The 16,956-nt window shown below is 37.6% G+C and overlaps 1 protein-coding gene across 1 annotated transcript in view; it reads left to right on the top strand.

The window, feature by feature from the left end:
• Positions 1 to 16,956, top strand: part of RGS17 (regulator of G protein signaling 17) — a 121,165-nt gene that overhangs the window by 79,047 nt on the left and 25,162 nt on the right. Inside the window, exon 2 of the mRNA XM_055267700.2 lies at positions 6,579 to 6,722. Within this exon, the coding sequence (XP_055123675.1) occupies positions 6,604 to 6,722 (119 nt within the window). The 5' untranslated portion in view covers positions 6,579 to 6,603. The remainder of the gene's footprint in view (positions 1 to 6,578; positions 6,723 to 16,956) is intronic.

The following is a 16,956-nucleotide window of genomic DNA, read 5'->3' as shown; positions in this document are numbered from 1 at the left end:
GATTTCTCAATGTATATTCCTACCATTAGTGTGAGGAGTTTTTAATTTACCCAAGTACTTTTCCAAAATTGATATCGTATGACTTTTTAACTGTGGAAAATTTGGATGTGGAATACTTTTTTATCCACATTTCTCTGATTAATAGTTCTGAGCATCTATTCATTTAATTTGGAGTATTTATATTTTCCTCTTTTATGAACCGCCTGCAAATTTGTTTGCCAATTTTTCTATTAGGTGTTTATGTTGTTAAATTGCAATCTGTTACTTATTATTATGGATAATATTCCTTTGTATCTTCCAGTATGATTCTCTATTTTTCTTTTATTTATGGTTTCCTTATTTGCTCAAAAGTTATTAATAAATTAAACTATATAAAAAAAGCTTTTCCTTTTGAGCTTGATCTTATAGTAAAAAATCCTTTCTGCTCTGAAGCTGTAGTCTACATTTTTGTGACAGTTTTAGAATTTGTAACATCTATTTTTTTATTCATTTTTTGAGTTTATTTTTGCATGTATTATCACTTGGAGGTGTAATTTTTTATATGTAAGTGCAAATATCTCAACACCATTTTTGAGTAGTCTGTCATTCCTGAATGATAAAGATGCATACTCTAATTTAAGCCAGGATTGCATAAATGCCTGAACGTTACTCAGCTCTCTGAGAGTTTTATTATTTTGATCTATATATCTGTTCCCATGCCATTGCCTAATTATTATGACTTCTGCATTATTGATAGAACAAACACCCCCCCTTATTTTTATTTTCAGACATGTCTTGGTTATACTTTGCCCTTCAGTTTTGCATATAAGTTTTAGAATTCATTTGTTAAGTTCCATGAATGATTGAACTAGAATTTTTACTGCAATCACATTGAATTTATTTATTTATTTATCTTGAGAAAGAGTCTCGCTCTGTCACCCAGGCTGGAGTGCAGTATTGCGATCTTGGCTCACTGCAAGCTCTGCCTCCTGGGTTCACACCATTCTCCTGTCTCAGCCTCCTGAGTAGCGGGGACTACAGGTGCCCGCCACCACGCCTGGCTAATTTTTTGTATTTTTAGTAGAGGCGGGGTTTCACCATGTTAGCCAGGATAGTCTCGATCTCCTGACCTCATGATCTGCCCGCCTCGGCCTCCCAAAGTGCTGGGATTACAGGTGTGAGCCACTGCACCCGGCCTTGAATTTATAAAATAATTGAGGACAATTAAGATTTTGGTCTTCCCACTTGAGAAAATAACCTAACTCTGTATTCAGGTCTTATTTTATGTTTTTTGATAAAGTTTTGTAGTATTTCTATAGAGTGCTTATACAATTTTTGTTATAAATATTAACAGTTACTGTTTTGGTTTTGCTATTGATTTGAACTATGCCTTTGTTTCTTTTATATATTCAAATTCATTGTTGCTAGTGTATTAGAAGTATATGATATTTTAAAGCTTAAACTGGCATCCCTCTTGAACTGCCTCTAATACTTATCTGCCAAATCTCTTGGAGTTTTATGTTGATAACCATATCATTTGTAAATAGTAAAATTTGTATTTTCTTCTCCAATTTTTATTTATTTTTTCTAATTTTGTTGCATTGGCTGCAAAATAAAAAATTTTGAATGTTGGGTATATAGACTTTATTGTTTTCTTCTTATCATTAATAGGAATGCTGTAAAATTCACCATTCTACAAATATTTGTGTACCTAGTATGTGCCAAGCATTGTTACAACAATGAACAAAACAGACAAAAGTGTCTACCTTCATCAAATTTATTGGCTACTTGGTTAGACAAACAAACAGGTAAAACTTGTAGTATGACTAGTGATGATACATTATATGGAGACAAGTTAAACAGGAAAGGGTAACAGATCATACTGGGGATGGGGTGAGGGAGTTCATTTTTAAATAAGATGGTCATGAAGGCTTCAAGGAGAATGTAACATTTCAGTAAATACTTGAAGGAGTGAAACCCCAAGTGTGGAACAAATGCAAAGGTCTTGCCACGTAATTGTACCAAGCATGGCTGAGGAGCAGCAAGGAGGCCGTTGTGATTGAAACAGAACAAGAGGCAGAGAAAAGGAGATACATTCAGGGGAGTAACAAAAAAGCAGACTGTAAGAACTTCATTCTGAATAAGATGGTAAGCCACTGGAAGTTTTGGATTGGATTTGAATGGAAGAGTCTTTGCTGAAATTATCTGACTTAGGTTTGAAAAGCTCATACTGGCTGCTGTCTTGAGAATAGAATAAAATGGAATTGTAATAGAGGGAGATAGGAGGTGGTAGAAACAGAAGATGGGTAGCGGATACCAGTTAAGAAGTCTCACATTTGCTGATCTGCTGATGTGACATTCAGATGAAATAGAGGAGTCAAGGATGAGTCTAGGATTTTTCGGTGTGAAAAATGAGAAGGATGAGGCTTTTCATTCAGTAAAATTGGAGAAACTGTGGGAAGAACATGTTTTTGGGAAAAGATAATGAGGGCAGACTAGAGCATGTTAAGTTTGAGAAAACCAAGTGAAGATATTGAGTAGGTAGTTGGATATATGCATCCTGAATTCAGGAAAATTATCTTCACTGGGCATGTAAATTTGAGGATTTTGTACAGAAAGCTGGTAGACCCAAAAAAGTCTCAATGAGTTCATCAAAGAAGTGATAGAGAAGAAAGACAGAACATTGTGGCCATTCAAAATTTGGAAGTGAGGAAGATGAAAAAGAAACAAGAAAATAGACTGCAAAGAAGTGATGAGAAAGCAGACAGGTGAGTGTGGTGCCCAGGAGGCAAGAGAAGAAAGTATTTCAAAGAGGGTGGAGTTAAAATAGTCAGTTTGGACTACTATAGACAAAGCATCATAGTTGGGTAGCTTAAAAACTACGTAAATTTGTTTTTCACAGTTTTGGTGGCTGGGAAGTATAAGATCAAGGTGGTGGCCTATTTGGTGTCTGGTGAGGGCCTGCTTCTTGGTTGGAGAAGATTGTCTTTCTGTATCCTCACATGGTAGGAAAAAGCAATCCAGTTCCCTGGCCTCTTCTTATAAGGGCACTAATCCCATTCATGAGAGCTCAGCTATCATGAGCTAATTACCTCCCAAAGGCCCCAGCTTTTATTACCATCACAATTGGGGTTTGGACTTCAACAAATAGATTTTGGAAGGGCAAATTCTGTCCATTGTAGTGTAAAATGCTGTTGGCCCAGAAGGAGATGGCAAAATAACTCTTGGACTTAATAATATGGGGACGTTGAGATGTCTACAAAATCTTTTTCATTAGAGGGTGAGGTCAGCCCACCCATTTTTGTAATTGATGTAGTCTTAAATTTAATTCTTGAGTGTATCTAAACAGAGAAATGTAGACTTTTATTTTAGCCAGGTCATTAAGTTCAGCATCCTGTTTTACCAATTTCAGTTCTTGTTTCTTGTATTCTACCCCTTCCCTCTAATTTTGTTTTCTTCTGACTGAAGTAGGTTCCAGCAAATATTTGAGTAATCAACTCAGTGAGTTTATCAGAAATGATCTTCACTCTCGAATTTTTATTTAGCTGCATATAAAATTGTAGGATGATTATTATCCCTCAGCACTTGGAACACATAACTCCATTGTCCACCATCTTCAGCATCTACTATTGCTCATGGAAAGTCCACTGGCAAGCAAAGCGTTACTTGTGTGTGGGTAATTCAGCTTTTGTCTTTTATCTTCTAGATGTGTTTTTACTATTTTAAGTGTAGATTTATTTTTATTTTTATTCATCCTACTCAGCATGTGGTATACTCCTATATGTGAGGCTTTGTTCTGTTTTGTTTTCTTCCAATTCTAGGGAGTTCTTGGCCAATTTTCCTTAAAATATTATGACTTTCCTGACAATCCATTATTTCTCCCCTTATGAAGAAAGTCTTGTTGGGTATATAGTGGGGCCTTTCAATGTTACTGGTCTGCTTATCTCAATTCTCCTTTCATGTTTTAGCTTTTCATCACTCTTTGCTGAATTCTGAGTATATTCCTTGGCACCATCTTTGGGATTGTTTGGGAAAGAAATGATTATGTGTAAATCTTTTAATAGCTATTTGTGTTTGTTTTTACATTCCCATTATGTCTTTTCTTATTTCATATTTGCCAATTTTTGTTTTATAATTTATTTTATTTTATTATTTATTTTAATTGACAAATAATAATTGTACATATTCATGGGGTACATAATGATGTTCCAGTACATAAAATGTTGAGTGATAAGGTCAGGGTCATTAGCATATTCATCATCTTAAACATTTATCGTTACTCTGTGTTAGGAATTTTCAAGATCCTCTTTCCAGCTATTTGAAACTATATATTATTGTTAACTTTAGTCATCCTACAGTGAGGTAGAACACTATAACTTATTCCTCCTATCTAGCTGCCATTTTATATCCCTTAAAAAATGTATCCATATCCCTCCCTTACTCCTACCCTTCCCAACCTCTGGTATGCTATGTCCTTCTTTTTACTTCTATGAAATCAATGTTTTTTTAAACTTCTACATATGAGTGAGAATATGTGGTATTTAACTTCTGTTCCTTGCTTATTTCACTTAATATAATATCTTCCAGTTCCATCCATGTTGCTGTGAATGACAGGAGTTCATTTCTTTTTAATGGCTAAATTAGTATTCCATGATGTATATATACCGCATTTTCTTTATTCATTAATCTGGTTTTGGACACCTTGGTTGATTCCATATCTTGGCTATTGTGAATAGTGCTGCAATAAACATGGAGGTGCAAGTATCCAAAAGGCATCCAAATTGGAAAAGGGGAAGTCAGATATGTTTTATAATTTATTGTTCTCCCTTTTAAATTATATTCTTTATCACATTGTTTATCTTAAATATATGTTTGTTAAACTAATTTTAGGTGATTCTGTTATTAGCATTTGATCAGGAATATATTAATCTCCTAATTGTTGAGTTGGTTGTCTGTTTTCTGGTGTTAATATGGATTTTTGCTTTCAGGTAACACATTGAGTGAGAGATGTATTTCTTACTGTCACTTACTCTTCATAATGTAATGCTTTTCATTTGTTTCCACTAATCCTGTAAGACCCTTAGTCTTGAAGCAGCTCTTTTATCAGTATCTCAGGATTCCCTGCCATCTGGCAGTGATTTTGGAAAATTCCCTGCCCCAGTCACTGAACAAATAAGCTGATTGGCTGAAGTCTAATCTGGATGGCTTTCTCTGCATCCTACCCTTTCTGCAGCTAGGCATCACTGAATAGTAGAAATTGTTTTTTCAGTACCCTTTTATGAATGGCACAATCACAGCCCCTGATTTTATGCAGGCAACCTGGAATCAGATTCCCACTCCTCATAGGGGAGCATCTGACACCTCACTGGAGTGTGGGACTGTTGCCCGCTTCTGTTTCAATATCTGAATTGCATAATTACTGTGGCTTTAGACCCCATTTACCTACCACTGTGGTTTTCTACTCTGTTTCTGGTCGAAAATATGTTTATCTGGTTTTCAAGAATACAGTATTTTTTAAAGTGGTTTATCATTGTATTCAGAACTGAAAATATAATTTTAAAATAATGAGCTCATAATGCCAAAATAACCTGAAGCACTTTATAGTTTTAATAAGTACTGCTCTCAGCCACACATTTGACAATACATGTGTATGATTTACATACATTGCATATTTATGAAAAACATCATTCAGTAGATTGCATTACTTTTTCTAAGAGTTCATGCTACATTTGATATTACTCAAAGACAAAACTTTTTATTTTAATCCTCAATACAGTCTTAGATCAGGATTGGTCCTATAAATAGGTAGCAACTCATTTGGCCTTATTTATAAGATCATAGATAGGACATTCTGTATCCCAATATTTATTTTATCTGCCATGATACATAAATTCCACCAGAGTAATTCCCCTGAATTTGATGACTTTTATTTTCCCCCAAGTCTCTGTTAAATAAAAATAAAGTTGGGGGATGGAAGAAGAGAAGCTAATGCCTTTGCAACACTGACATCTAACAGAAAATCAGGCCTTTTGGTAATGTTATTAAGGTTAGGCCTCTGGAGGATGAGTCAAAAGTGCCAAAAAGGATATTGTGTTTCAAAGGAAGTGAGAGGGCGCCAAGAATAAACTTGATCTTCCTCATACTCTTATATAGTTAGAAACCATGCAACAATCATTTATAAAGCTCGATTTACCTTACTGTAAACATTAGTGGAAAAACGAGTTACATACACCCTCTGTAATCACTGAATGGTGTCCATAAAAAAGGCAGATTTAATCATTGTTGAGTAAAGAAGGAAGTTAAAAGTAAATTTTCAAACCTTATCATATTTACTTTACCAACAATCTTGATTACGTGGTAACTTTGTTGCTATAATTTTATGCAGCAGATCAAGGTAGACGTTCCTCCCCAAAGTTTTTAGTATATCCTTCTAAAAAGTTTTCCTGAGAATTTTTAGTTTGACTTCTCAAGCTTCCTTGTTTTACCTTTTCTTAAATTACCTCCCTCCTCCCTTAGTGAAATGAGACTTCCTTCAGCATAGGCAACTTATCCTTATTGCTTTTTTCATACCCAATTGTTTTTTTTTTTATCTCTTTCAGCCAACTGGGTCCTGAAGTAGCTGAAATGCGAAAAAGGCAGCAGTCCCAAAATGAAGGAACACCTGCCGTGTCTCAAGCGCCTGGAAACCAGAGGCCCAACAACACCTGTTGCTTTTGTTGGTGCTGTTGTTGCAGCTGCTCCTGGTATGTCATGTTACCTGTAGGATGCCACACCCAGGCTTGGCAGGCACTAGCGTGAACATGCATGCCAACTCTCAGAACTGTAGAAACTGCTCAACATGTCTTTTTTTGTTCTTTCTTTGCAAGTAGGACTTATTGAACACTATCATTGGTTTAATGCAAATACTTTCACAAACAAAATATATAATATTTCCCCAAAATCTACATTTAAATTGATAGTAAGGTAAAAAAATGAAGAGGTGTTTTATATCATGTTTTTCTCCATCTAAGCTTCTTAAAGATATGGGTAAAAATGAGATTTTAGTTACATTTGTATTTATCAATAAGCAATATTCTCCAATGTTACAGTCAAGAGCATTAAAATAACATCTAGTAATATTGCATGTAGTATTGAACGTGTGTTTTTTTTTTTTTTAGTTCTCTGCTGCTACTTGATAGGGTGTTGAGCATTCAGCTGCATGACCAGATAACTGTAAGTCAGGGTAACAACCTCTGCCCAGAATTCCTGCCAGTAAGGACAGAGAGAAGAGTCATTGACTCACAACTAGCTATCTAAAAGGTCAGTGGCTGTGCTTGGAATGACGTCCAACTCAGTTCATTGAAAAATCCTGAAATTAGAGCCAGAGAACCTGCTTCCCATTGTAGTGTTATCACTGGCAGGCTCTGGGACATCATGCAAACTCATAATCTCTTTGTCCTTTGATTTCCTCATTGGCAAAATGATGAAGAGTTAGACAAGCTAATTCCCAAGGTGCCATCTAGTGCTAAATGTCCGTGATCCGGAACCTGCTCGAGTTCCGGATTCGTAAAGTGCCTAACATTTATGCAGATGAGATTCCTCAAGGGGATGCTAGACTTTATGGAACTTTCCTTTGAACCATACATTTTGGGGTCTTTTAACATCCAGTTTACAAGTGGATCTTCTAGCCCAGCAGTGGTCTTCTGGGTCTCCGCTGACTAATTCAGAACCTAGAGAAAGGCCCATATGTTGGAGTCATCTCTCTGTGTATTATCTCTACAGATTCCCAACATATATTGAGGTTTCTTTTTTGATATGGCAAAACGTTGTATCATTGTGGCCAAAATAGAAGGTAAAGAGGGCTGTACTAGAGTGGTACCCTTGGTGATGAACAAGCTCCATCTACTCTAGAAAATTTCAGTTTCAGAAAAACATCAGACATTGTAGTAATCTGGAAAGCTTAAGTAGTTTTTATAAATATCAATATTGCTTCCCAGATGATGGTTCTTTGTTACAGAAAGTCATACTGTATTAATCCATTTTTATGCTGCTATAAAGAAGTACCTGAGACTGGGTAATTTATATATAGAAAAAGAAGTCTAATGGACTCACAGTTCCACAGGGCTGGGGAGGCCTCACAATCATGGCAGAAGGTAAAGGAGGAGCAAAGGCATGTGTTACATGGTGGCAGGCAAGAGTGCATATGCAGGGGAACTGCCCTTTATAAAACCATCAGATCTCGTGAGATTTATTGACTGTCATGAGGACAGCATGGGAAAAAACCATCCCCATGATTCAATTACCTCCCACCGCATCCTTCCCATGACACATGGGGATTATGAGAGCTACAATTCAAATGAGATTTGGGTGGGGACACTGCCAAACTATATCATATACATAATTTGTTTTCTTTCATTATTAAGCCCTAATAATTTAAGATGGAGGAAACAGAGTTTGAGATGAAGTAAATATTTCAATCATAGTTGTGTAATGTTTTTCTGTGTCATGCCTAAAGAGATTATCTAGCTCTGGTCTTAATCTGTGAAGTACCATGTAGTGACTTACTATAGTGGTTCTGAAGTCAGACTGCCAGGGTTCAAATCTTATCCTCACCCATCTCTATCTGCATGACTTTCAGCAAGTTAGTTAAATGCTAGTAATAAAAATCCCTGCCTCTTAAGGTCATTGTAAAATTAAATGAGATAAAATACATAACAAGCCAAGAATAGTGTCTGACACATAGTAAGCATTTAATAAGAGTTAGCTCTCTGGGCTATGGAACACTTCATATTGGAAAATAAAGATCACTTTAAAGAGGAACTGGCTTGAAATACTGTTTTAAAAAAAGATCAGTTTGTAGCTATAACACAAAAATTATCTTGGAAAAGAAAGCTATTTTATTTTAAATTCTGTATAAAACATCACCAATATATTGTTACATAAGGTTGAGGAATAGACTTCTAGTGCTCATTTGCACTATACCAGATTCCTGTAATTGGTATATGATTTTCCTTAGCTGCCAAAACTTATTTCTGAATTGCTTTGGGATTAAAACACCAGAACAGATAGAATACTGAAGTTTCTTTGTGCTATATGTATTAGCTGCCATATAAATATTTAGTGAGATTTGCTTTTATCAATTTTTAAAGGACACATTAAATAACAAAACATTTAATATTAGCACATGAGCAAGAGATTATTGCAGTACACAGACAATAGATGAAGAACAAAACAGCTTTTGGAAGCTGCATCAACTCTCTACACCTCTAGAGTAGATCCCCAAACACTGGGTATGCTGGCTGCTTGCTCTGTTAGCTCTAGACTAGCAATGCCCTTGTCAGGAACTGCATTTGTTGTCAATGAACATTGGATGCCTGAGTCTAGGCCATAAAATATACAGTCTATAAATTTACAAGTCCTTCTATATATGATAAATGATATAAAATTTCTAAGTATTATAAACCACTTGATTATTATTTATTTATTTATTTGTATTTGAGACAAAATCTGCTCTGTCGTGCAGGCTTGATTGCAGTGGCACAGTCACAGCTCACTGTAAGCTCCAACTCCTGGGCTCAAGTGATCCTCCCTCCTCAGCCTCCCCAGTAGCTGGGACTACAGGTGCATGCCACCACACCTGGCTAATTCTTTTTTTTTTTTTTAGTGGAGTCAGTGTCTTGCTATGTTGCTTGGGCTGGTCTTGAACTCCTGGGCTCAAGCAATCCTCATGCCTCAGCCTCTCAAAGTGCTGAGATTTACAGCCATGAGCCACTGTGCCTGGCCACTTAATTTTTTTAAAAGGATAAAAGTTAAGTTCCTTGAACTATGGATTTTAATTATGACTATATTGTCTTACTGCAAATGAAAATGTCCTTTACCTGTATGTTTTTAAAATATCATTATTTTTATACTTCAAGTTTATAAAAGAAAATTGTAAAGGCTTTCTGGAGTAAAAAGAAAAAGAAATAAATGTTCTCCAGATTTTCCAGGCTAGGTCAAAGGAGCAGAACAAAAAGAAACACTAAAAATGTAATTTAGGGCTAAAAAAAAAAAGTTAGAAATCAAAATATGAAGTAACTGTCATTCGTGAATGGGACCAGTTATCATGTGGCTGAATTTACTTCCTTTTAAGGAAATAGAGTGGTAGGAAAATAAATTTCTGTATCTAGTAATAAATATAAATACCTCACCCTAAGCTTCATGTTATGGGTTTTTTAACAGTGTAATATTTCCCTCAAATTCGCACTTCTCATTCATATTTCATTGTCAGCTCATCTCTCATTTTTAAATTGATTCCTGTCTTTATAACATTACCACCACATTTTTGTAGGGGAGGATACAGAGAGTGAGTACGTAACTGCTGAATGTTTCCAGTTTCTTTCAAAATTCTAAACTGTTTAGACAGGCTTCATAGTGATTTAAGCTGACCCATTCTCTATCTCTGTCATAGAGGCACTTTCTCCCCCCACGTCAGTCTCTCTCCTTATCTCCCTTTTCTCCTCATAGCCCTTGAAATTAAAGAAGAGAAAACAGGAGGATGAGGTTTAGAACCATTGACATCCTTAAATACACAAGCAATGGATGCCCAAATCCAGGGCATAAAGTGGACACTCTATAAACATGCAAGATCTTCTATTCATGGGACTAAGCTAGGGTGAAGAGACCATTTTGTCAAGACCATTTGTTTACAGGTTCAAGGTTGACACTGGCAAGTGGAATGTCTCGTTTCTTCAGATAGTAACCTTCTTCCCTTTTCTTTATAAGAAAGAAAACTTTGAAAGATACTGAAGGCTTCTCTCAAACTGCCTTCAGTCAGGACAGTGTGAAGCAGTGAGGTTGTTCAGATGCTCACAGGTGAGATAACACATATAAAAGTGCAGGGCAGACTAGAAACTGCTGTGTGCTTACAAAAAGGAGGGGCATCGAAATGGCCACAGGAAAGGTAGAGCTTTCAAAGTTTATTATGAGCTTAAAGCTTATGTTCAAATTGTCCTACGACCTCTCTTGCAACACTATTCAGAGGTTGCATTAAAATAACCCATGCTACCTTTTCACGTAAAATCTTCAGGTACTAATTCCTCTTTTAACACTGATGCTTCTGTGGGTGTCCCATCAAGCAAAACAGGGTTCCCTGTGTGAAAATTAGAACTTCAGAGACCTCAGCTACCATCTCTCCAAAATGTTTACGTTGCCCTCTGCTTGGCATATCATGGTGGTGAGATGACGGCTGTGGAGGGGAGAAGAATGAAGTATCACTGGCCACAGCCCTGGCTCCAGGTTGCAGTTTGCAAGAGAATGGTTCTGTCTTTAGCTACTTTATAAATTAGATTTAGGTATAAGCTTTCATTTGAAAAAAAAAAAAAAGTTTGGAAAATGTTGTGTCTATTTTTACAGGTAAGGAAACGGATGGCTTGCTGATGTCAGTAGGCCCATTAGGGATCGAGGTGGAACTGAGATGCAAGCCTCTGAATGTCTAGTCCATTGTTTCGTCCACTTTAATGTGACACTTCCAAACTTTTCATTTCCAGGTTTGATATGAGCCATTTCCAAATACAACTTTCTCAGTTGAATTCACAATCTCATGCACTCCCGGGTATTGCCCACGAGATTTGGCCCACTGCACTGGACTCTTCTCAAGAGAGATTGGTCACAGACCGAATTTAGTAAATTAACTAGCCTTTTGAAAGCTAAAATTGTCTCTCTTTTGGATACATTAGTTCCCAGAGTTTCCAGACCATGGGATGGATCTCACTGAGTAAATGTTAAGTGCTTCATAAATATGCTTTGGGCTGCCCCTCCCTCCATTTCTAACAAGTACCATGGCCTCTATAATTCAAAACAGTGCAAAAATAATGTCCTATTTTATCCTCTGATGCTGTCACACTTTAGCTCTCTGCCAAAGGAAATACTAAGATGCATGCTTTAAAAGTCAAAGGATATTTTTTGAAAGGAAAAACAAAAATCCATGCCTGCACCATGGTAAAGAAACCACTCCCTGGAAATAAAACTCCTCACACATGCAAGGTGAATCATTTCATCTGAGGCACCAGGGAATACATGGTTTCCTCTGTGCCTGTCACCCTTGGAGAGCTGATTCATCTCACATGGCAGAATATGTTATTCCTGCAGAATAACTCACACTGCACAAGATTTCCAGAGTACTTGTAAACAGACCATCATACATATCACTTACAAAATAGCAATACAGAAGTCTCCAGTTTGGAAATTCCATCTTGCCATGGCATGGGTAAATTTCCTCGATGTTTTTATCAGTTATATCAACTTTACACAATCAAAAGACATCTATCAAAATGAACCCAAGTTTCTCAGGCCATATACACAAAACCAGAGTGGACAATAGGACTATGGACTGAATGAGAGTTAATGGTAGAAGGAGCCTCACTCTGGTGAAGAAGTCTAGAGTCCCAAGAAGCCAGGAGGAAGAAATTGTAGATAAAGAGGTGGCAGGTGCATTTGGTGACAGGGCTCTGCACAGTGAGGTCTGCTGACCTCAGATACCCCAGTCAGCTTCAAGGTTCAGACTGGGACAGAAAACTCAAATTTCAGCCAAAGCTGACTCACTGTACGTGGCAATGTAGTGAGGACTCTGTCTGGATGGGCCAGGATGTACCAGAGTTTCAGGGATGACCTTGGTAATGGACTGGTGCTGTTCATACCCATGGCCATGGCTCCCTCTGCCCTAGAGAAGGCTGAACACATGAAAGGTCAGAGTTTGACTCACCAACCCACTGAACCATTTTTTATATGAGTGATACTCCTGTCTGCCCCATGTTTTTGTTTTTTAGGTTAATACCTTCAGTAAAAATTATATTACATAGATCTTGTATTTGAATTCACAAAACTCCATATTGGTCATTGCTGCCAGGCATTTTTGTAAACAGATAACTGAAATTTCATGCATTAAAATAGCAAAAAATAGGCCAGGTGTGGTGGCTTATGCCTATAATCCCAGCCCTTTGGGAGGCCGAGGTGGGTGGATCATGAGGTCAAGAGTTCGAGGCCAGCCTGACCAACATGGTGAAACCCCGTCTCTACTGAAAATACAAAAATTAGCTGGATATGGTGGCGTGTACCTGTAATCCCAGCTACTCAGGAGGCTGAGGCAGGAGAATCGCTTGAACCTGGGGGGCTGAGGTTGCAGTGAGCCAAGATCGTGCCACTGCACTCTAGCCTAGGCGACAGAGAGACTCTGTCTCAAAAAAAAAAAAAAAGCAAAAAATACATTTTGGCTTACATTATTTGGCCAGTATTAGTAGGTGTTTAATATTTGTTGAATGGGTGATGGATTTGGATTTGCCAATTGAGCCTACTTTATGAAATATAAAAACTTGTGTCACAGAAATTCTTTTCAAAAATTACAGGCACATTGTCCCAGGCCACCAGATTTTTTTTACGCACCATTTTTTCTTCATGCTCCTGTGTGTGTGTGTGTGTGTGTGTGTGTATGTGTGTTTTAAAGGTAGTAGTACTACTGATTAGTAGTACAGAGGGGCATGAATTTGTGGAGGGAGCACTAAATCTGTTTAGCCTTTCTGGGTTATAAAGTCAAGAAGAACAAAATAAAAGACTAGGGAGATAGGCAATGACAAATAATCAAATATCTTTTACACCTTATTAAGGAGTTTACACCTTTTTAGAGATGGGAAGCAACTGAAGAGTTTTAAGTAAGGAGGGGACAAAGTCCATTTTATATTTTAAGCATTCTCCTGAGGGAATGGAAAATGTATGGAAGAAAATACAAAAAGTAAGGGGGATGTTAAGAGACTTTTATAATAGCCTTGGTGCGAGATAGTGGAGCCCAACAGAAAGAGACAATAAAAGGGATGGAGAGAAGTGCATATTCAAGAAAAAATTAGGGTATACTGCCAAGAATTAGTGATAGACAAGAAAGAGAAGGATGACTCCATATTGCTTGCATGAGTAGCTGGGTTGCTGGTGATCCTATCAAATGAGAGGGCACTGCAATAGGAAGTTATTTAGGCCAAGGATACAAAGATGAGTTCAACTTGCTCTGATTGAGGTATCCAAGAGTTAGTTGTATAAATGAATTTGAAACTTGCAAGGCAAGCATGGATGAAATATGACAATCTGGGACTCATCAGTTGCAAGAGATGAGAATGATTGGCACTGGTGAGTATTCCAGGGTGAAAAGCAGGGAGCTACAGACAGAAACCTCAGGACACACCACATTTAAAGAACAATGGAGGAGTGAGAGAGTTGCAAACACAGTGGAGAAGAAGTGATGTGAGAAATGACATGCAAAATGCAGCAAGGGGGCTGGGCACAGTGGCCCACAACTGTAATCCTAGCACTTTGGGAGGACATGGCAGGAGGAAAGCTTGAATCCAGGAGTTCGAGACCAGCCTAGGCAACATAGTGAGTCCCCATCTCTACAAAAAATTTTAAAAATTAGCCAAGTGTGGTAATACACACCTGTAGTCCCAGCTACTCAGGAGAGTGTTGTAGGAGGATGGGTCGAGCCCAAGAGTTGAGGCTGCAGTGAGCCATGATCACATGACTGCACTCAAGCCTGAGTGAGACCCTGTCTCAGAAAAATAAAATAAAACACAACAAGGGACTGTTACAGAAGCCAGGAGAATTGAGAGTTTCACAAAGGGAAGTGTGAGGTTGCAGATACACCAGGAAAGTCCAATACAATAAGAATCATAAAACATTCTGTGAGTTGACCAACCAGGGGGGCTTCTTGGTGAACTTTAAGAGAACCAAGTTCTTGGTGAACTTACAGAGAATGAAGCTTCTCTGTAAGATGTGCAACGAGGAAGAACTTGGAGAAAGAAAAGCTACTGACAGAGAAGATGAGTGAGCCCCTCTTTGAAGACTCTAAGACTCCATATGCTCCTCCTTCAAGGTGAAGGTTTGCTTTGAGAGAAGTTGGAGTTTCCTTCCTGACTCATTCGAAGCAAATTATTCATTTTCCAAAGCAATATGAAATTCAACCATTCCAAATCCAGGTCAACTTTATTAGCTACCTGGACAATATTTAACGACTTCCTCCAGAAAATTCCAATCAATAATGCAAAAATGAGGTTGACTTCTTTGCTACCCTTATTTATAAAATTTCATAGTTGCGTTACACCTGATTAAGTATTAACCTTACTTTTGCTTCTCTCATTAAAATTCTTCATTATTTCTTACGGGCCTAACCTACTGTCTTTCATGGTCTAGGTGTGGTAGACCTTTCAATCTGCCTGCTATTTTAGGACATGATTCAAGAATTACTTGTTCTGTTTTTGTCAGATAAGACAATCAAATTCACTTTTTGTGAAAATGAAATTGATTTTATAATTATGCTGGAATGGGTGCTGTAATTTATATCGTGTATAAATGCTATAAAGTCCATATCTTTGTTTCAGACATTAGTATATTATGTATTAATGTACACCTTTTCGCATGGGAACATCTGTTCCTAAGTGAAACACAAATTTCTGTCACTGACACTTTGTGTATAAAGCAATATACTTTTATTTTTTTGAGAGAGTCTTGCTCTGTCACCCAGGCTGGAGTGCAGTGGTGCGATCTTGGCCCACTGCAACCTCTACCTGCCAGGTTCAAGCAATTCTCTTGCCTCAGCCTCCCGAGTAGCTGGGACTACAGGCATGCACCACCACACCTGGCTAATTTTTTTTGTATTTTTAGTGGAGACAGGGTTTCACCATGTTGACCAGGCTAGTCTCAAACTCCTGACCTCAAGTGATCTGCCTGCCTCAGCCTCCCAAATTGCTGGGATTATAGGCGTGAGCCACTGCTCGCAGCCAAAGCAATATAGATTATTTAAAAGTACAGAGCCATTTAACTGCCAATTCCATAGTAATAGTGGAACAGTAACTTCATGTGTTTCGTTCTAGAGGTAGTCTTGCCATATTTGACAATTACGTAAATTCTAATGGCATGTCTTTCTTGGAAAGCTGACTTTCAAGAGGCTGTATGGGATAAGGAAAGACCAATGGCACTGGAATTTTACAGACCTGAGTACATTCCAGTTTTATCACATGTAACTATGAAACCTTTGGCAAGTTACTTACTACCTCTGAGCCTCGGTTTCTTCCTCAGTAAAATGCGATTACTAATGTACACAAATCCCTGCGTAATCCTTTATTGATAGGTATTATTTCTGTCCCTTTTCAAGTCTCAGGCCCAGAGGAATTTACCAGACTGTGTAGGATCTGGCTATTTCAGATCCTACAGACCTGGCAATGTTCTGTTTGCATGTTGTCAGTTAAGGTAGCAGATGCTGTTTCTTCAGTGTGTATCACTTCGCCCTTCCCAACTCACATTAATCGGCACAGGTATATGTCAGAGCAACCCCGGAGCATGCACTGCACAGCCACAGGACTCCCAGAGTGTTGTAACTTTTATATAGCAGGGTTTTGTTTCTCTACAGATCAAGATTGTTGTCTTCCATGGTGTCTGTTCTCAAGGAAGCCCTGCACATTCATCCCATACGTATTCACACACATACACTAACTGGAAAATGCGAGGGAAAGGATGAATGGGTAGATGAATGAGCAGTCCTGCCAGCTATCAGATATATTTCTGAATATTCACTAACAGGATTTTAACTTTTTCACTCTCCTTTTTATGATAGGGACCCAGCCTTCTAAAGCTTGAGCTCCAACTGAACTAATGCACTTGACACAGATGATCGCATGCCATTTTAATAACAGTAACACTATTATTGCTCCTAACTAAATAGAAGTCCATTTGGCCTTTTCACATCTAAGATATTTGCTTTCCCACTAAGGCATTCACTTAGTTATAAATTATAGGTAAAATTACAGTGGGTTGAAGGAATAGCTTAAAATAGGATTTTAATCAATGTGAGAACTGAGGTATAGAAGATTCTGATGATTGGCATGTATTTTTAATATTTATTTTATTTTTATTTATTTATTTATTTATTTATTTATTTATTTATTTATTTTGAGATGAAGTCTCACTCTGTAGCCCAAGCTGGAG

The sequence above is a fragment of the Symphalangus syndactylus genome, chromosome 2 (genome assembly GCF_028878055.3).
Source record: "Symphalangus syndactylus isolate Jambi chromosome 2, NHGRI_mSymSyn1-v2.1_pri, whole genome shotgun sequence".
NCBI lineage: Eukaryota > Metazoa > Chordata > Mammalia > Primates > Hylobatidae > Symphalangus > Symphalangus syndactylus.
The sequence above is the reverse complement of the archived record's forward strand: the minus strand, read 5'-3'. Positions and strand labels throughout refer to the sequence as shown.